Source organism: Engystomops pustulosus, chromosome 11, assembly GCF_040894005.1.
Source record: "Engystomops pustulosus chromosome 11, aEngPut4.maternal, whole genome shotgun sequence".
In the NCBI taxonomy this organism is placed as follows: domain Eukaryota; kingdom Metazoa; phylum Chordata; class Amphibia; order Anura; family Leptodactylidae; genus Engystomops; species Engystomops pustulosus.
The window spans coordinates 38159278-38180753 of record NC_092421.1 but is presented as its reverse complement, the minus strand read 5'-3'; the positions used below and the strand labels follow the sequence as shown (position 1 = coordinate 38180753).

The window sequence follows — 21476 nt, the reverse complement described above, 5'->3', positions numbered from 1 at the left end:
CCTACCTGCTCCTCTGGTTTGAACAATTTTTGGGACTGCCACATACAGGCACTCAATCTATTCCATTTTACTGGAGGGCCACCTACCTGCTCCTCTGGTTTGAACAATTTTTGGGACTGCCACATACAGGCACTCAATCTATCCCATTTTACTGGAGGGCCACCTACCTGCTCCTCTGGTTTGAAAAATGTTTGGGACTGCCACATACAGGCACTATCCAAATTAAATTGTCTCCATAGCAGCCTCCACACGTTGTCTCCATTGCTACCTCCAAAAGTCGTCCATATAGCTGCCTCCATACATCGTCCCTTTATCAAACGAGGTGTGTCAGGCAGAAATTTGGGTTGTTTTCATGGATTCCACATCAAAGTTGTTAACTTTGTCGCCACCCTGCTGTGTAATCCACAAAATATACTTGCAAACTTTTACCATTTAGGGATATTATTTCAGCGCTTCTTGCGCATCTGTTTACATTCCCCTCACCCGCCATATCCTAAACTTATAAGAACGCTACTACACTTGATCTTATACAAAAGTGCTGTTTGGGGAGTAGCCTAGAGACAGGGGCTTGGATTTGCGAAAGCTCGCCTGGCAGCGGAGCGCCAGCTCCATGCGCATCATGCGCTTCTTGCGCATCTGTTTACATTCCCCTCACCCGGCATATCCTAAACTTATAAGAACGCTACTACACTTGATCTTATACAAAAGTGCTGTTTGGGGAGTAGCCTAGAGACAGGGGCTTGGATTTGCGAAAGCTCGCCTGGCAGCGGAGCGCCAGCTCCATGCGCATCATGCGCTTCTTGCGCATCTGTTTACATTCCCCTCACCCGGCATATCCTAAACTTATAAGAACGCTACTACACTTGATCTTATACAAAAGTGCTGTTTGGGGAGTAGCCTAGAGACAGGGGCTTGGATTGGCGAAAGCTCGCCTTGCAGCGGAGCGCCAGCTCCATGCGCATCATGCGCTTCTTGCGTATCTGTTTACATTCCCCTCACCCGGCATATCCTAAACTTATAAGAACGCTACTACACTTGATCTTATACAAAAGTGCTGTTTGGGGAGTAGCCTAGAGACAGGGGCTTGGATTGGCGAAAGCTCGCCTGGCAGCGGAGCGCCAGCTCCATGCCAAGATCCAACTAACATAGTTTTAACTGCAGCACCTTTAATCTACTACTAGTTCACTGCCTCCATACATGGTCCCCTTATCAAACGAGCTGTGTCAGGCAGAATTTTGGGTTGTTTTCATGGCTTCCATGTTAACTTTGTCGCCACCCTGCTGTGTAATCCACAAAATATACTGGCAAACTTTTATCATGTACCGATATTATTTGAGCACTTCTTGCTCACCTCCTTTGGTTCCTCTCTGCCACCCATTGGTTTGAAGCCTGAGTCCATTTAGGGTATGTCGCCATGACACTCTCTAGCCTGCTGCCGCTGCCTCTGCATGCCGTCCCCTATAGTGTCAGGGTCAATTATTGCATGTTTTAGATGCTATCTAGCTTCATTCTGTCACTCTGTCATGGCCATGCTGTTGCCCATAATTTTGGCATAATGGTGCGTTTAAGCAGCCTCAGAGGCATCCATGCATGCTGCCCCTGCTGTTTCCTGTCCATTTCCGTGGTGTTTCCATCCTTTTCTGAGGTTCCCAGGTGTTTGGCCAAGCTTCCCTGTGCAGAGCCTTGGTCCCCTTGAAAAATGCTCGAGTCTCCCATTGACTTCAATGGGGTTCGTTATTCGAGACGAGCACTCGAGCATCGGGAAAAGTTCGTCTCGAATAACGAGTACCCGAGCATTTTAGTGTTCGCTCATCTCTAATCATGATCCAATATGCTTCTCGCATATGGAGTTTTTTGGTGCGATCGCCACCTCGCTTCATGGGTAAAGTTTGTTCGATAGCAATGACAGACATGGTTGTCATAGAGCCATTATGATGGTCACGAAAATGTTTAGATACTCCGGATATGTTCCGGGTACTGGATATATTGGACGGATTAGATCCGGTAATGTGTTCCGCAATGCGGGCTTTCAGTTTTCTGGTAGTACAACCTATGTACTGGATTTTACATTGTGTGCATGAAACCATATAGACAATGTATGTGGATTCACAATTGAGATGTCTGTGAATATGAAAAGTAACATCAGTGATGTAAGAGGAGAAGGTAGATGTTTTATGCAAAAATTTGCACAGATTGCATCTGCTCTTGCCACAGCACACGCTACCCTTAAAGTTTAGCCAAGTATTAGCTTGTTGGTCATTAGAAAAATGATTAGGGGAAAGTATGTTCCCCAGTACAGGAGCTTTAGTTGACACACATCGGATGCCATTAAGTAAAAGTTTATCCATTGTGGCGTCACAATATAAAATGGGTAGATATTTTTTTACAATGGTCGTTATGGCAGTGAACTGTGTGCTAAATTGTGTGGAAAACACAGGCAACTCGATGGTTTTAGTTTTGGCTTTGGGAGTAGCTTCAGATAGATAGTGAGAACGATCTTTGCTGTCAGTGATGTTACGTGCTCGTTGGCAGAGCTTGTGTTTGTAACCTCTTTCTGATAATCGTTTGGTAATAATAGTACATTCTTGATTGTATGCATCAGGAGTAGAAGACGCTCTTTTGGCTCTGATGAACTCACCAACAGGTAAGTTTTTAATGGAGTGTGAGGGATGACAACTGTTTGCTTTTAGTAAGGTATTGCCGGATGTGGGCTTGCGGTAGAGTCTGGTGGAGATGGTCAAGTTTGAGTTGTTCCCAGTAAGTAAAATGTCAAGAAAGGGAATACTATTTAGTTGATGCTCATATGTGAACTTCAAATTGTATGTGTTGCCGTTAAGGTATCGCATGTACTCGACGACTGTCTCCCCACTGTCAGACCAGATGAGGAGACAGTCGTCGATATACCTCCCGTACCAAAAAATGCAGTGGCGGAAAGGGTTAGTTTCAGAAAAGAGGTGTTCCTCCTCCCACATGGCCATGTAGAGATTGGCCAATGTGGGTGAGAAGCAGGCCCCCATGGGGCAGCCCACTCTCTGCAAGTAGAACTGATTATTAAAAATGAAAAAATTATTGTTCAACAGAAAACGCAAAACATCAATAATGAAGTCCTGAAGAATCTCAGAGAAATTGCCATATTTGCGCAGGTGTGACGCAACGGCCCCACACGCACCCAAATGAGGGATGCAAGTGTATAGGGCCGCTACGTCACAGGTGAGCCAACTGTATTGGGAGGACCAAGATAGGTCCTTCATAGCACACAATACTGTCTTAGAGTCCCTGATGTAACCGGGTAGTCTGGTAACAAAGGGCTGTAGGAGATTATCCAGCCACGACCCCAGTCTTTCTAATAGAGAGCCCATGCCTGATACAATAGGTCGAAATTTAGGTGGAAAAGACTCTTTGTGGGTCTTGGGTAAAAGATAAAAGTTCGGACAAATGGGGTTGGCTGGAATAAGAAAATCTGCAGTCGGTTGATCAAAAATGCCGAGGGCAATTCCTTCGTCCAGGAGTTTTCTGAGATCCTTAGTGATGTCATCAGTTGGATTGGTCCGTAGTTTTTGATATGTAGCTGAATCGCTTAACATTTTTTGAGCCTCAGTTAGGTAAAGTTCTTTGTCCAAAATGACTATCGAACCCCCCTTGTCAGAGGGTCGTATTTCAATGTATGGATTCTGTTTGAGAGAGTTGATGGCTTTTCTTTCTGAAAAGGTGAGATTGAAAGATTGATGTGTATTCTTGGTATTGATTTCATGTAGAATTTTGAGGTCTCTTTCTATCAGTTGTTGATAAGTGTCCATTTCTGGGATTCTTGCTTCTGTTGGATAAAAGGTAGGGTTTTTTCTCTTAATGAGCTTAGTAGTGTTATGGATTTCGGGAACAGTGTGGGAAGCGGTATGGTTATCTTGTAAACTGATCAATTGGCATATATTGTACTGAAGGCTAAAGTCCATCTTGAGGTCGAAATCATTTTTTGCAGTTTCATTAATGAATTGATTACGATCGATGTCAATATCAGGTTGATTGGATGAGTTAATATCTGTTTGTAAGAAATGTCTCTTTACCGTTAATAGGCGAACAAATTTATTGACATCGCATAATGTTTTAAAAAGGTCGAAATTTTTGGTTGGTGCAAAGCCCAATCCATTGGACAGAACTTTGAGCTGATGATTGGAGAAAAAACAAGCAGATAAATTAATGACATCATTGGTAGTGGTTCCCGAGTCTGATGTTACTTTTTCTGTGTCTGTCTGGTTGTATACGTTGTGCCTTCGTTTGTTGTGTTTTTTCCCCGCCCTCCTGGTTTTCTTGTGGCATTTTTTAGGATGGTCGGGGGAAGATCGTTTTTTGGAAGAGATGCGTTAAATTGTGAAGTGCTCTGTGATGGCATGTCACTAGAGTCTATGTTATTGTCCGATTCGTATTCAGATGAAGAAAAAGTAACATGACCTGGAGTATTTTGTCCTCGTCTGCGATTTCTGGAGGAAGATCTATATTTTCTTTTCAGGTCCTTAATGGAAGTGTATACCGCATCTGTAGAGTAATCATGATAATCACGATTAAATTTCGCTTTCTTGGTGTTAATAATTTCCATTTCCAGTTTGTTAAGGTTTTCATGTATTTTAGTGGTGATTTCTTGAAATTTATTTAAGGACACGGTTTCCATAAGTGAAGATTTGATTTTCTCTATGTTAATTTGTGCTTCACAAAGGAGAGCTTTTTCTTGGTTGATGATGAGGGTCATGAGTTTCAAGGAGCATTCAGATAGTGCGTTATTCCAATCCTTCATGAAATCTTGTCTTGTTTTCTGAAACTAACCCTTTCCGCCACTGCATTTTTTGGTACGGGAGGTATATCGACGACTGTCTCCTCATCTGGTCTGACAGTGGGGAGACAGTCGTCGAGTACATGCGATACCTTAACACCAACACATACAATTTGAAGTTCACATATGAGCATCAACTAAATAGTATTCCCTTTCTTGACATTTTACTTACTGGGAACAACTCAAACTTGACCATCTCCACCAGACTCTACCGCAAGCCCACATCCGGCAATACCTTACTAAAAGCAAACAGTTGTCATCCCTCACACTCCATTAAAAACTTACCTGTTGGTGAGTTCATCAGAGCCAAAAGAGCGTCTTCTACTCCTGACGCATACAATCAAGAATGTACTATTATTACCAAACGATTATCAGAAAGAGGTTACAAACACAAGCTCTGCCAACGAGCACGTAACATTACTGACAGCAAAGATCGTTCTCACTATCTATCTGAAGCTACTCCCAAAGCCAAAACTAAAACCATCGAGTTGCCTGTGTTTTCCACACAATTTAGCACACAGTTCACTGCCATAACGACCATTGTAAAAAAATATCTACCCATTTTATATTGTGACGCCACAATGGATAAACTTTTACTTAATGGCATCCGATGTGTGTCAACTAAAGCTCCTGTACTGGGGAACATACTTTCCCCTAATCATTTTTCTAATGACCAACAAGCTAATACTTGGCTAAACTTTAAGGGTAGCGTGTGCTGTGGCAAGAGCAGATGCAATCTGTGCAAATTTTTGCATAAAACATCTACCTTCTCCTCTTACATCACTGATGTTACTTTTCATATTCACAGACATCTCAATTGTGAATCCACATACATTGTCTATATGGTTTCATGCACACAATGTAAAATCCAGTACATAGGTTGTACTACCAGAAAACTGAAAGCCCGCATTGCGGAACACATTACCGGATCTAATCCGTCCAATATATCCAGTACCCGGAACATATCCGGAGTATCTAAACATTTTCGTGACCATCATAATGGCTCTATGACAACCATGTCTGTCATTGCTATCGAACAAACTTTACCCATGAAGCGAGGTGGCGATCGCACCAAAAAACTCCATATGCGAGAAGCATATTGGATCATGATACTTGATACCCGCTTTCCCAATGGAATGAATTACAGAAACGATCTTATGTTCGTCTATTAAAACTCTTTTCCTTTTTCATTCCGGCCCGCCCTTTACGTTCCTTACATTCTAATATCATGTGATTTCAACCTCAATACACGCCCCTCACACGCCTTCAACACACCCACCACATCACTTCCGGTGGCGTTCTCCTCCATTATATAAACCTAACTTGATGTTTCCTCCAGCAGGTATGATTAAGGACTACGCTTTGTCCGAAACGCGTCACCTGTAATTTGTCCCCTCCCTACGTGATGTCACATTTTTAATGTGTTACCAATAAACTTGAAGATTTTTTCTACTTTTTAACAGCGGCTTGTGCGGATTTCCTTTATCTCCATATTTTTTCTCGTATTTCAGGCAAGGGAATGTCCCCTTTCTTGGGGTGGCAAGGAATGTCTGTTGGGATTTTTTTGAGAAACTACCAATATCAGCACGTACTAGGGTGTCTCTTAGGTTTCTTGTGCGCTTATGGCAGATGAGGAGGGGGAGTTGGAACTCCTGGATGTTAGGTAAGCCTTTTTGAGGAGGGGCCAGTGCTTTTTAATGGTCCTAGTCAGGAGGCGGGATGTAGGGTGGTAGTGATGAATGAAGGGTATGCGTTTGGGTTTGTTTTCAGGTCTGGTATCATTCTGTACTGGTAGTCTTTTTTCTGTATCTTTGAGGATATTTGGAGGGTATCCTCTTTTTAGAAATTTGGCTGACATTTCGGTCAGTCTCTCCGTCTTTTTTGGGGATCAGTGACTATTCTATGGACTCTATTGAATTGTGATATCGGGAGTGATTTCTTTGTTTGTGATGGATGTGAGCTCTGAAAATGCAGTAGTGTGTTACGGTCGGCAGGTTTTACGTAAAGGTCGATGGAGATTTTACCTTGTGGATCCTGGATTACTAGGGTGTCCAGTAAGTTCATTTGGGATGTATCATGGTGTAAAGTAAACTGTAGTTCGGGTGTGATAGAGTTGAGATGGTCGTGGAAACTCAAGAGGGAGTGCAGTGGGCCCCTCCATACGCAGAACACATCGTCGATATATCGACGCCAGTATATTGAGAATTGTTGGAAGAGTTCGTTGTTGTAAATGTATTCATCTTCTAAGCAGGCCATATATGTGTTGGCGTATGGAGGGGCCACATTGGACCCCATTGCTGTTCCTTGGATTTGAAGATAAAACTGGTCACCGAAAAGGAAGAAATTGTTGTGAAGAATTAGAAGGGCACTGTGTCGCACGCGATTGGATTTTTGCGCATCACCGCCGGCTTTCATGCTACACAAATCGGGGGGACTGATTTGGACAAACGCAGGATTTAACTAAATTTGTGTTGCAAGATCAAGCGCTTAAGCCCCTTCCACACTTGCGTTGAAGTTCACGTCAGGATGCAATGCGAGAAAAACTGACGTTTTTGGCCCTTTTTTGGTACTTTTTTTATTGGAGTCATTAGCGTTTTTGCGTTTTTCACGAGCGTGTTGTTCACGTTTTTCTTGCATTTTCAGTGCATTTTTCACGCACGTTTTTTAAATCACATCCTTCTTAAGTTGGTACTTTATGACTTTGTTTCATATCACCTAGCAACCCACATTGCCCTTGTAATGCTTGCGAGTGCAATGTGTTTTTGATGTGTCTCCATAGACTTGAATGGGGCGTGAAAAACGCAAAAGTAGAGCATTCTGCGATTTTGACGCGTGTCAAAACAAACGCACGCACGTTCGTGAAGAAAAAGGCAAATAAGGATAAGCCCATTGGAAACAATGGGACAGAGTGCAATGCAAGTTCTGCGCGTCAAAGGCTAGTGTGGAAGGGGCCTTACATACACCAGGAAGAAGAAGGTGAACTCTGGTGGTCCTGATCGGGGAAGCGACACATGCAGGGGATCACGCAGATTATATATCAAAACGACCAAAACAAAATAGGGAATTTATTAATAATGTTCATTTTGGGTTAGTTTAAAAATGTTAAAAATAAGTTATTTAAATTTCCACTTCTAACCCCAAATAAAGCTACAAAAAATGTTTCAACGTTTATTACTTTTTAACTAGCGTGTCTTGAAAAAAACACAGTAAAAAATGTTAAGGTAGCATGCAAAAAATAAATGATGGCCCCAAAAATTCACTACAAATGCCCAGTCACTAGAGCCTTTTCAGGCAGCTTCACTAAGGATAGAAATGATTATAATTTTTTTTATTTTTAGAGAATTGATTCTATTGTCTGAGACTACCAGACTGCCCAAGTCATTATTTAGGAGTTGATAAGTGATTGATTTTAGTTTTGCTAATCCAAACATCTGTTGACATGGACCTATACTCCAAAAGAACAAATTTGTAGTTGTGCTCCACCTAAATGACAATGATATTAAAGGGAACCTGTCACCAGGAGACCCATTTTTAGCACTCCCCCAGTCCCCACAGAGCAAAGTACATACACTGCCAAAGTGTTTTTGTATAAAAAAATAGGTTTTACAGAAAAAAAAAATGTTATATTGTACCTTTCATTAGCATCTGCTGGGTGACTAGGCACTCATCCCCTGGGAATGGCTGGAAAGGAGCAGTTTCCCCCCCCCCCCCACCCTTGGAAAACTGCTCCTCCATGTGTCCTTTTCAAATATATGAATAGCTCCCCTCACTCGGGATTTGCTGTAGAGGAGCAGGGGGCGTCGCTAATCCAAGTGATGGGTGTTTCCATATATTTGAAAAGGACACATGGAGGAGCTGTTTCCCAAGGGTGGGGTGTGGGGGGGACTGCTCCTTTCCAGCCACTCCAAGGGGACGAGTGACTAATCACACAGCACATGGTATTGAAAGGTGCTATATAACATATCTTTTTTTCTGCAAAGCCTATTTTTTATACAAAAACACTTTGGCAGTGTATATACTATGCTCTGTGGGGGCAGGGGGAGTGCTAAAAGGAGTGCTTTAAGTTTACCCTTTTTGGCTGTACCCTATGCACTGATTGTAATGTTATTCCATTGTTTCGCATGCTTTATTTTTTGCACCATTTTTCAGTTATGTGAAAATATCAAAGAGAAAGGACCTTATTCAGTATTCACACCTTCATATTAATAGTATCACGCCACTTCTTTCATTGTTAATAAAGATTCATCTTTCAGTGTAACTGCTCTCTGCTTTCCTTTAATCATGTCCTCCTTTGATTAATTTTGCTTAAGATACATAACATTCACTCATTTGCAAGTCTATTGCCTGCTTTCAAAGGTGCAAACCTCTCTCTTTCTCTGCATGCACTTTTCCAGGCTGTAATTTACTCTTTCTGCCAGTAGTCATATTAGGTCAAATATCACATATTATGACTAATTTGTCCCAGGTATCTGGCATAGAAAAGGGCAAAGTAAATTGCATATATAAGTTTTGTTAAAATATAGCAGTGAAATATCATACACCTATACAAAAATTCTTGCTGTGTCTCAATTTACTTTTGTAGGGAATTTTGGTTTATCCCTTAGATTAAAGGGGTTGTCCACTTTAAAGGGGTATTCCCATTTCTGCAAATTGTTAGCGTTTGTATTATAAAAATGTATGCAATTTTCCAATATACTCTCTGCACCCATTCCTCACAGTTCTAAATCTTTGCTTGCTGTCATTCTATAGAAAGCTTCTATTTTTACACCCAGTGGACAGAAATTTGACCATAGTCACACAGGTGCAAGGCTCATTATAACCCACAGCTCTGATAACTCTCTCTAACATAACAAGCCGTGAACTTGTGTGACCATGATCAGATTTCTGTCCAGTGGTAGTAAAAATTGAAGCTTTCTATAGAATGACAGCAAGCAGAGATGTAGAAAACAGTAATTGATACAGAAAGTATATTAGAAAACCCCTTTAAGCACATTCCAGCAAATCAATATTGTTTAGTATGATTGAAAAGGTATAACATTTTCAATATACTTTCTGTATAAATTCTTTAAGGTTTTTTAGATCTCCGCTTTCGGGCTTCTAGCTGTTATCCAACAGGACGCTTTGCCGTTTACTTCCTGTAGATAAACACCGTTCCAAGGTCATGTGATGTCACACAGGTGCACGGCTTGTTATAACACACAGTGTAATCAAAGTTGTGTGATGCTAACTAGTGATAGACCTGTGTGGTAACCCATGACCTTGGACCGATGGACAAGCGGTGAACATTGAAGCTTTCTGTTGAATGACAGCATGTAGGGATCTAATAAACAATGAAAAGGTGATCCAGAAAGTATATTGGAAAACTGAATAACTTTTAGATACACAAACAAATTTGATATTGACATTGGAATATACTGCAGGGGCAGATAACTAACACACAGTTACTGGTTACTAGGAATGAATCACATAGCGTCCCAGTGTTCCTTCAAAGGTTTTCTACATTCACTAAGACAATCTTTGCACTTGTTTCTTTCAAAGTTAATCTAATTTTGGTGGTAATTCTGTTTATATTATTTAATGGCACATCCAAAATTATGTTCTTTATCCTGCGGAATGATCATTGTAAAAATGTTTTTGATCACATTATTTAAAAAAAAATTAAATACAAATGTTGCATGTGCTACAGAACCAATAAAAATAATGGCTTATCCTACAACACGAGCCCTTCATTGCTGAAACTCCAAACAGTATTTAGAGTTTTTAGAAGATAGAATTGCAAAAAGTAATGACTCCTCCCCCTAAATAATAATGACTTTTTTATTGTAAAACAATCAATGTTTAAATTCTGCTAATGAGTCAGAAGGGCTCTAGGGGCATTACCAGAGCCCCTCTGTTTTGTAAATACACAAGGCAGCAGCAGCCCGTATACATATTATATACAAGTATATAAATATATGTGATTGTATAAATAAATGTGTGTACAAATATGTATATATTTTTTAAGTGAAAGTTGGCCTCTCCTAGCTACGTCCCTGACCGTGATCAGATTCAATTGCAACTACAGTTTTCATTGACTCAATTGCATCTGAATATTTTTAGAAAGTGAGGGTAGGAGGATCAGAGTGGGTAGACAAGTTTAATTTCTTCTTGGCCAGACTTTATCCTGATAACAGGTTACAGCATTATAATGGCAGGTTTTTTATTTTCTCTACCCCTATTATGGGTGTTGGTGGTAACTGTGTAGCTGACTACTCCAAGCCAAATTTGTAGGCATCTAAACGCGAAAAGTAATGACTGTTTTTACAAGACAAAGAAGTTTATTGTCCTCAACATGTAATTAGTTTTAAATTCGCATGAGAAGCCAAGTCATAAGTTCCACGTTAGATACTTTCTGGCACTAATTAGTGAACAACTTGTAAATTATTTAGAAAAGCGGTGTTATAGTACTGAAGGTATTAATTAATGACCGGCTGAAATGTTAGGTTACTTTTCCCATTATGCATAAAAAAAAAAAGTTTGTCATTAACAGAAAAATAAACTGCTTGATACGTGTGAATTATGGACCTATTGAGAATATGTTTGTTAATTATAGATGCAAGATTAGTTCATGATGTGCTCGTCACAGCTTTAAATGTGTTATGTGAACAGCTTATGATAACATTAAAACACATGTCTCTTATTTTACTTCAAAATTGTATGTTTTCCCTGAATATAATTTAATATCACTGCAATCTGCAACAAGACATGCAGTAATGTAATGTTGTTGAAAGCGCACATTACCTTTCAACAGTTTGCAGAAAGTGGTAGACCAGTGTGTGCATAGGAGGAGTACTTTCACATTGACATATGTTCGACTGGACATAGCTCGGGTGGGCATACAGGTGAGTGCTAGAGAAGTGGCTGGGCATACAGGTGAGTGCTAGAGAAGTGGCTGGGCATACAGGTGAGCACAGCTCACCCTCTCCTCTCCATAGATAAGAGAGACTCCATAGAGAGTCGTACATATTGGGAGAGATACAGCATGCTCTATCTTTTTTCTGGAAATGGTGCGGTGGCACACGTGGTATGCTCACTGTACCACAGCCGGGCATCATTGGCGTCTATGGGGACATATATCACCAGATCGTTTGTGTGAAAGGGTAATAACACTGGTGGAAATGTATTAATCTGTTGCTAGCTGGACAATGTAGACCTCAATAACACTTTTCTGGAGCTGTGCCAGACTCCTCATTGTGACAAATTCTAGTGTATTTTAAGGTGCGATTTTAGACCTGCTTTAAGTTTGTTTAAACTTTGCACCACAATGTGGAATATTGGCTATTTTTTTTACATACCGGCTATTTTCCACCATTTTACTTAGACCTGTTGGACAAGTTAGAAAGTGGGAAAAAGTTCTAAAAGCATTTATAAGCATGTCACAAGATGTCTTTTAAGTGAAAATGACAACAAAAGTGTGGCCAAAGTGGCATCATAAATTCCCTTCACTGCTTTTGGGCATCATGTGGTTTGTAGCCTTCATTTTCTGTACGGTTTTAGTTCTGTAGCCTCTTCTAGTTTGAATCTGAGATAGTGTATGGTTACTTCTGCTAATGTGACTTGTCTGCTACAAGACAGAATACAGCAGAAATAATAGAGTAAAATGCAACTTGGGTGATGGTGGTAAATGATAAAAGTAAAAATAAGGTAAAACACTAACAAAGACTGACCTACTGTGATGGCAGGGATTTTACACACAGTTTTTTTTGGCAGATTTGTAAAAAAAAATTAAAAATAAGACACGAGAAACTAATGACCACAAACAAATAAACCAAATTCGATAAATTTTCTTTTAACAGTTAGCACTTTGTAGTCTATTTACATGTTGACCCCTGCTGCATCTTTAATGTGTCACTGCCAGAAGATGGTCCTTAGATTTTAAGCATTCTTCTCTTTGTATCTGACATACTAGAACATGCAGCAAGTGCTTGTAGCCCTGTATCATGACACTTCATCAATACAAGGTGCCAAAAAGCTACACGGTGACTACAAAAGCATTTAGCACTGTCAGTGATATCAATCGTCTGCTACTGTATCTCAATAGCACTGCGGAGCAAGCTTTTTAAGGCTTTTAATTGGTAGAAGTAGATGTTACTTAGATCTGATTACTTTTATGAATCGTAATTGAATGATGATAAAAATATATTACAAATCGAAAGGGTATAAAATTATGGGAATATATATATATTTTTAAATATCACCCCAATTCATAATTTATGAATCACACTGAGTACATATGATGTTGTGCGTGTTTTCCTAAATGCCAAAGTTCATGCAAACCAGGCAACCACTGATCGACACAGACATACACTTACATTCATTTTTATAGTTGTAATGTTCTAGCTATACAGAATGTGAATAAAAACAGACACTTATTAATACCAACTATTTTTTGCTTTTCTCTTTGGTCTAGGAAATCAATGATGCTGAAATAGTGGAGCTTGTACACAGCGCTCTTGGAAGGATAACCGTCATAAGACAAATTTTTCCTTCACTGAAAGAAAACAATATCAGGTGTATGAGTAACAGCCATCGTGTTGCTTCGCTACCTTGTGATCCCCAAGAAGGTTATTTGCAAATGCTACAGGTTAGTATTATATCTTCCCCATGAGTTCCAAAATCTCCAGATGTATTTTCATAGAAAGAAGTTGTTGTAAAACATGTGTGGACTACATCAGGCATATTAAAAAAAAACAGTACCAGTAGAATGTTCCAGATCATGTTTCTTTCATGACTCAGTGTGGTGGCATCATAAAGAAAATCTACTTTAAAGTGAAATGTAAATTGGATGTATAAAGTCAAGGAGGAGGAGATTTTAACACTGAAGTCAAGCTCTCTCTTACTCTCTCTCTTACTTACCTTCACTGTAATTGGTGGTCCTTCATCCCGAGACATCACTAACCAGATCTCCTGAAGTCGTATGCATGATTTCAATCCCAGAAGAGGAGGTGATCAGACCTTGCCTTCAGTGTTCAATTATTTTCCTCCTTGACTTTATTCAACCAATTTACATCTCAATTTGTATGAATTTTATAATGTTTTCATACATTTACAAAATTTGAAACCTCCTGTACAAAATAAAAATATATCTTCTGGCGCTAATAACTTTTTAAACTTGGATATATGGAGCTGTGGGTGGTGTCATGTTCTGAGAATTTTGATGAAGTTTTCAATGTTATCATTTTTAGGACTGTATAACCTTTCAATCACTTTTAATAGAATTTTTAATATATTTGGACTTTTGGTGCTATTTTCCGTTACGTGGTTAAATGCAATGAAAAAAACTTTATATTTTGATATATATTTTGATATACATTTTCGGACACAGCGATACCTAATGTGTTTACGATTTTTAGTGTTTATTAATATTTATCAGTTCTAGGGAAAGGGGAGTGATTTTAATATTTAGTTTTTTTTATTATTAACTTTCTTTTATTTGTATTTTTACTATTTTTCAGACTCCCTAGGTACTTAAACACTAGGTTGTCTGATCAATCCTATCATATACTACCATACTACCGTATGGCAGTATATGGGGATTTTTCTCCTCATTCTTTATAATGTGCTGATTGCACATTGTAATAAAAAGGTAAAAATGAGACAGCCTTGGGTCCTCTGAAGATTCAAGGCTGCCATGGCAATGGATTGCTGCTCCACGATGACGTCACGGAAAGTGACGATCCTCACCAAGATGGCGACACTCATGCGCCACCATGTTTTTTAAGCAGCCGGCAAAGCCTGCACCAATGCTGGTGTTGCCGGTAAGCCTTTGCTGCAGTATGCAGCTAACAATTACCGGTTATGGAGAGGGCTCAAGGGCTGAGCATACTATTACCCAGCATGTGACATACTATTACATCACATGTCAGTACTGGGTTAATATTGAATGCGTTTTATATCTTACGTTATACATGGTTTTATATTTCAGTATATTTTGTATTTTGTGAATTTTAGAATATAAGATTTGTATAGAATAGAACATATAATAAATGCTGGAATAAAGTGGTGGATTCCAATATGGTAAAGTTACTCTCCTGGGAATTAAAAACTAATATTTCCAATTTATCTGTAACATATTAATAGGTCTCACCTAAGATATATAGTATAGTCCCTCATTCTATTATTTTAAATTTCCCGCATTTGGACCAGTTCGAACTCTACAGTGTTAATATACAGACCAAACCTTCAAATACATTTTCTGTGTGCGATTTGCCTAGTGGCAGCACCTCTATTACACCCTATGATCTTATTTGCTTTGGCAGAAGTAACCTAGGACTGACTGCTACATATCATTTGAATGTCAACTAATATTCCCATGCCAATGTTTTTCCATCAATTGTACCTCGTTTGCCTTGGCAAGATAATACTGCTTGTTAGAGTAAATTTAATTCTACCCAATATCATCATGTCAGTGGTTTCCTATGTATTTCCTACAATGTAGAAAGATTTGCAAACACACGGAGATCCATATGGAATTTTGACACTGTTTACAAACTACAGGCAGTCCCCGGGTTACGTACAAGATAGGTTCTGTAGGTTTGTTCTTAAGTTGAATCTGTATGTAAGTCGGAACTGTATACTTTATAATTGTATTTCCTGACAATTTTTTTTGGTCTCTGTGACAATTAGATTTTAAAAATCTTGGATTGTCATAAGAACCAGAATTAACAATAAATCTTATGGGCAGACACCTTTGATAACTGTTATAGCTGTTTATTGTAGCCTAGTGCTAAAATACAGTAAATTACCGATTACCAGAGGTCCGTTTTTAACTAGGGGTTGTCTGTAGCGACCACCTGTAAAAGCTTGTATAGGCATAAAAAAACCTTCAAAATTAAATGGGTCTCTCCTAGCTAACCTGAAACCTATCAAACTGGAGAATACATGCTAACCTGATCAAAGAGTGTAGAAAAGTCTAACTTGACTAACATTTATCATGCTACATACCATGAGACCAAACATTTTACATTAAAGGTAATCTACCACCAAGATGAAGGATTGTAAACCAAACACACTTACATGGTGGTGTGTGCCTATCTGGCAGCATACAGAGAAAATAACCACAGTCACAGTGCCTGGATCTATGAGTAAGGCTCCTTTCACACTTAACATACTGTATGCTCGGACGAGCAAACGGCAATGCTCTGGAGAGTAATAGGGGTGTAAGCTGCTCCCTTCTCCATAGTGATGCACGGCTGTAAAAATGGGAAAAGATTGAGCATCTTCTGTCTTTTCCTTGTGTGGCACCCTACTGCCACCAGGGAACTATTGCGTAACCATCTAGCTAAAAATTGCGGCCGCATATGTGTCCCCACACATGCTGTGTGAAAGTAGCCTTAGTTCCTCTTGTTTATCAAGCTTGATTTTGAAGATAGAGTTCCCTTAATGTGCTTAAATCCCCTGAGATTCATGTTTCTTTTGGCCTTTGATATATCTTTTGGCAGTGTTCTTATGCTTAAAAAGGCACAAAAAACATCAAGTTGCATAACATAGACTTGGGGAACAAACTGGAGTTAGTTTGCACCAAATTTGCTCCTAAACGAAAAGTTGCAATACATTAATTCAGTCCTATTGTGAAAACCTGTCTTTGTAAGGTTTTTTTTTTAAATGCATTTGTATTAAATTTTACCAAAAGCTTGTGTACAAAAAATTTCATAAAGAGATACTTCTACACACAGTCAAACAGACAATACCAAACAAAACAGCAACAGAGGAAATCGTTATAAATAGATATCTTGCCTTCAGCCTTTTCCCACTCCTTACTAGAAACTGATCGGAAAAGAGAGAAAAAGAAGAATAAAGGGAGATGGACCGAGGGGAACCATACTATCCCACTCTTCTTCTTTCTCCCACTCATTCCTACATTACTATCACATCTTGACAGAGTGATCTTATATTTCATAATTTGCTCTACCAGATTCAGCCACTCTTTGATTTTCATTCTTTTCTTCCCATTCAATCCAAACGTCCAAACGTCCATTTGTCTCTAGGTAACCCTGAAATGGATACATGTTCCAAAATTGCAACTGTGATATCAAAAGCAGTCTTAATTTTACATTTTATAATAATACGATCATATATCTCCACCCAAAACTGAATTACTATTGGATGCTTCCACATAACATGAGCTGCATCAGCTCCCTCTTGTGAACATCTATTACATCCAAACAGAATAGGCAGTCTTGTATACATATACTGCCAATGTCCTGATCAAAGGCTCACAAATTCACCCGCCAGTACACTTAGAATAGACAAATTACGGTGAAGGCTCATTAAATAAAATATAACTTTTGATAGCACAATGTTAGAATAAAATTCTCAACCACCAAAACACCTCACTAATCACTTGGTTCTGTATCAATTAAATATCAGTAAGGCAAAAGATGATTATAGGAATCACAAAACCATATTGTCAGTACCTGTCCAGCAACCGCGCAACCACAACCAGGCTTGGCGCTAGCTGTCAGACTAGGTAGGTGGTGGCGAACTCACCCTGCGACATCCCTGCGGGCTAAGTCCCAGCCTAAAGCAGATAAACCGCCCTTGTAAGGGCGAACCCACTATCAGGAACCTAACTGATGGTCCCTGAGTGACCCTATAAAGTGACAGGAAAACCTACTTAGTCTGGCAGCAGCTGGATGGTGGAGCGAACAGGTAACCGGAATACAGATATAGGTCAGTGTTCACACTGGTAAAAGAAACCGACACAAGACAGACAGGAAGGTGGGGTCACAATAGGAGATAAACGATATTGAGGGACAAACCACAGATACAGACAGACAAGCGGAGTCAAACAAACCGGGTCAAAACCAAGATGGCGGCAAAGGTACAGATTCGTATAGCAAATAGAATGGTCACAAGGCAAAGCAGAAGTCAATACACAGAATAACAAGAAACACAATGGCAATAGCACTAGGTACACAGATAAACTGCAATAACCAGCACCAGATGAAGGGGCTGAGCAGAATATAAGGCAGTAATGGACACTTCCTCCAGCACTGACTGGCTCAGCCGTCCATCACTCAAACCGCAGCTGCAGGCAAACAATTACAGAGACACACCCAGCTTTCCCAGGATCAGAAATTGAGCTGTCAATCACAGGCAGCTCTGGGTGTGGTTTTCCAGCAAGAAGCCCGAAACCTCATCCATCCAGTATAATTTGCGAGTTCATACACATATATGGAAAATTGAAATAGATGGTGACTCCATTATCTATACCAGTGCTTGATAAGAAATGTTCAGATCTCACCCGTCTAGTCATCGCGGTGGGGAGGGTGGAGGATAATAAGTCCTGGACACATTTAGGTCAGGAAGAAGATGACAGTGGTCAGTGAATGTGGGTACAGAAGCTACAGGAGTGGGTTGTACCACTGTTTTACCCACATTCACTGAACACTGTCGGTTTAATCACAGCAATCTACTACGCTTATTTTGATTCCCCCGATGATGGTACCACGTATAGTGGCACTCGAAACGCGTCGGGAACGACATTGAATTTGACCAGTAGGGCTTACTAGGGCATTCCTGCTTATAGGAACAGTTTGGGACCGTCCTTGTCAGGATAGGAGCTATGTTCGGGGCATAAGGGTGACTTAAATTAAGGCCACAATAGGGGCAGTGCTTTCATGTTCTTGAACATCTATTAATTTTAATGTTTCTTTTACTTCTGCCTGTCATGCTCCAGGGGTAGTGGACCCCCTGGACTACTGCGAATGATGACTCAAGCCGACACCTGGGGCTGGAATCTAAGTGGCACCCAATTTTCACCAGAGCCTGTCACAAAGCGGGTTGGACTTGTTGCGGCATGGTACCACCAGGTCGGTTCACAGGTGTTACTTTGACTGATGTGGCAGCCAAGGCGATGTACACAGAAGTCAGGCAGAATCGTAGCCAGGGACAGGCAGGAGGACAGGAGGGGCAGCACGTGATCAGAGTCAGGGACATAGCAATAGGTCAAGGCAGGCAGCAGAGGATCGTAGTCCGGAACAGAACCGGGGTCACAATGGGAAAACACACTAACAGCAAATGACATGGGAACAAGATTTTTCTAAGGCGGTGAGGCAAAAACATCCAGCAGGGAATGCTGGGAGAGGCTGGCTATAAATTGGGTCCCACTGACCCCTTTGTGGTGTCCCACAGGATTTAATCCATTTCTCTTGACTTGGGTGTTGAGTTCTATTGTGCAGTTTAATGAATTTAGTGCAAGCAGGGTCTGTGTCAAAGTGACTTTGTACTGTCCTATGTTCATTTAGTAAGCTTATTCAAATTCTGGAGGGAACTGGTATCATTCCCTTTAAAAAAGTTTTTCTAAAGTAAACTATATTTATGATATTCTGAAATCCAAGTTAAAGTTTGTTGTGTAAAATACTTAATATGTACCCATTCATCGCAACAGGAACAGCTATACAGGGATAATAAAACTAATGGAGTTCTTTTTGCAGATATTCTGCATGGAGTTCTTCTTGTAATGTAATGCAGTAGCATTGTAGTGAATGTCATTTTGCATAAGTAGAATACAATTGGCATGTGACATGGACAATAAAATGTGTGGTATGTTCCTTTTCTGCGGGGGATCTACATCTAAATACTTTCTTCTACATCTTACGAGCTGTTAACTGCTTCACAACCCTAACCCATCAGACATAAAAACATTTAATAATAACTCTGCCCTTGTCCACCAGGGATAGTAATATTAATAAATGAATATGAACCACCTGACAGAGACCGGACAGTTTGCCTCAGCACTCATTTTGTGGATGCTTCCTCAGAAGATACCAAGTACAAAGCCCTAACCCTGTAACAGCATTATTGTAGTGTAGAGGTTACTTCAGGGATTTGCATTTTATTGACACCCAGCCAGACATGGTTATTGCATGCTTGTTTTTTAAGACTTTTTCCATGCATATATTGGTGATTGCTTAGGGCTAAAAGTCAAAGGCGCTGATGATTATCTAATATAATGGGCTAATTTTGCTTTCCTAATAATTTTTTTTTTAATAATTTGGTCTCTTTTGGTGTATTTGCATATTTGCATGTAAATCGTGGTTAAAAAGTTTCAAATAAACTGCATTCCTGATCAGGTGTAGGAAAACTTTAGCAGGGGTTGCAGAAGAGTTAGCAACTATTGTGCATCCACACCTGACTAAAGATAAATGACCCCCTATATTCTTATAATCCAGTGCTTCTGGAAACTAGTGATAAGTGGACCCGTCAAAATTTGAGTTCAGACAATACAAAACCCGTTCCTCCTACAAATGACCCACGATTGGTGCACTGTAAACTGTTGCCAAAATCGCCAGCAGCATTTCATGCAGCACGGTGGATGAGTGAGTAGCACTTCTGCCTTGCAGCACTGGAGCCCTGGATTCGAATCCCACCCAGTTCAACATCTGCAAAGACTTTGTATGTTCTCTCCGTGTTTGCGTGGGTTTCCTCCGGGTACTCCGGTTTCCTCCCACACTCCAAAACATACTGTTAGGTTGTTTAGATTGTGAGCCCCATGGGGACAGGGACCAATTACAAATGCTTTGTGCAGCGGTGCATAATCTGTGTGCGCTATATAAAGAAATTATTATTATTAAAGGACACCTGTCATCAGGTCTGTGTCACTAGTGCTGTCACTACTCCCTGTTGGAGCAGCTCACAAGGATCCCATCACAGCCTTTATCTAGTTATTTCATACATTATTCATTGTAAAATCATCTATTTTTTATCATATAAATGAGGCTGGTCACATGGTCAGAGGCAGTGATGTCACCCCTGTTCCCCCTCCCCTCTCCTCCCCCTGCTCATGTCTGTGTGTAATGTATAGTAAAGCATGGCTAGTGTGTGTGCTGCATCTGCTGACATGCTGCATCCTCCTAATATACAGGTGAGAGACCCAGACATCAGCTACACATGAATCTGACATGTTCTGCTGTAACATGGCTGCAGCCTGGAGCTGCTGTATCTCTCCTATACACACACAAATGCACACACAGGCTGCAGGGGGCGCCAGCACCAGGAAGCACATCATTATACAGCCTCACATCATTATACAGGCTGTCAGTCATGCACTGGGGGTGTGGCTGTGCCTCCCACTCATGAATAGAGTGGACAGCTTGAATATGCTAATGCTTCATTGGACATTTCTCAGGTCATTTGCATACAGCTTTAGGACCTCATTGCTTAGGTTTACAGGCATGTAGAGGGACAATGAAGGGATAGAGGCAATGCTCTCTAATGGCAGTTGATGAAAATATATTTAGTTTAGGGGGGTTATTTTGCATGACGGGTTCTCTTTAAATAATATAATCAGGGGTAACAATCCTCCCCAAAATGGTGGTGCCCTGTGCCGCCACCTTTCTAGTATTGGTGCGGGTTTTAGCCATTCAAATAACGCTGGTGACTTTGCAAGCAGCATATACAGAGTTAACACGCATGATCTGTGCCAATAATCAAGGTCAATAACGGGGTTGGGGTTTGAGCTGAACTTGGTGGTTCAGCTCCATCCATCACTACTGGAAACACCTGACTCTGAATTTAGAGAAATTTCTGTGCTGTGTATCAATATTTATGTCTTCCAGAGCCAACATCTGCTTTATGTTTCCTCCCAAATCTCAAGGGTTCTTATAAACGT

General features: G+C 40.3%; 1 protein-coding gene across 7 annotated transcripts in view; it reads left to right on the top strand.

Annotated features, from left to right (window-relative positions):
* Window positions 1-21476, top strand: part of GRID1 (glutamate ionotropic receptor delta type subunit 1) — a 1020611-nt gene that overhangs the window by 836657 nt on the left and 162478 nt on the right. For all 7 annotated transcript variants that reach the window (XM_072131335.1, XM_072131336.1, XM_072131338.1 and 4 more), the window contains one exon: window positions 13272-13445. In XM_072131335.1, coding sequence (XP_071987436.1) covers window positions 13272-13445 — 174 coding nt within the window. The remainder of the gene's footprint in view (window positions 1-13271; window positions 13446-21476) is intronic.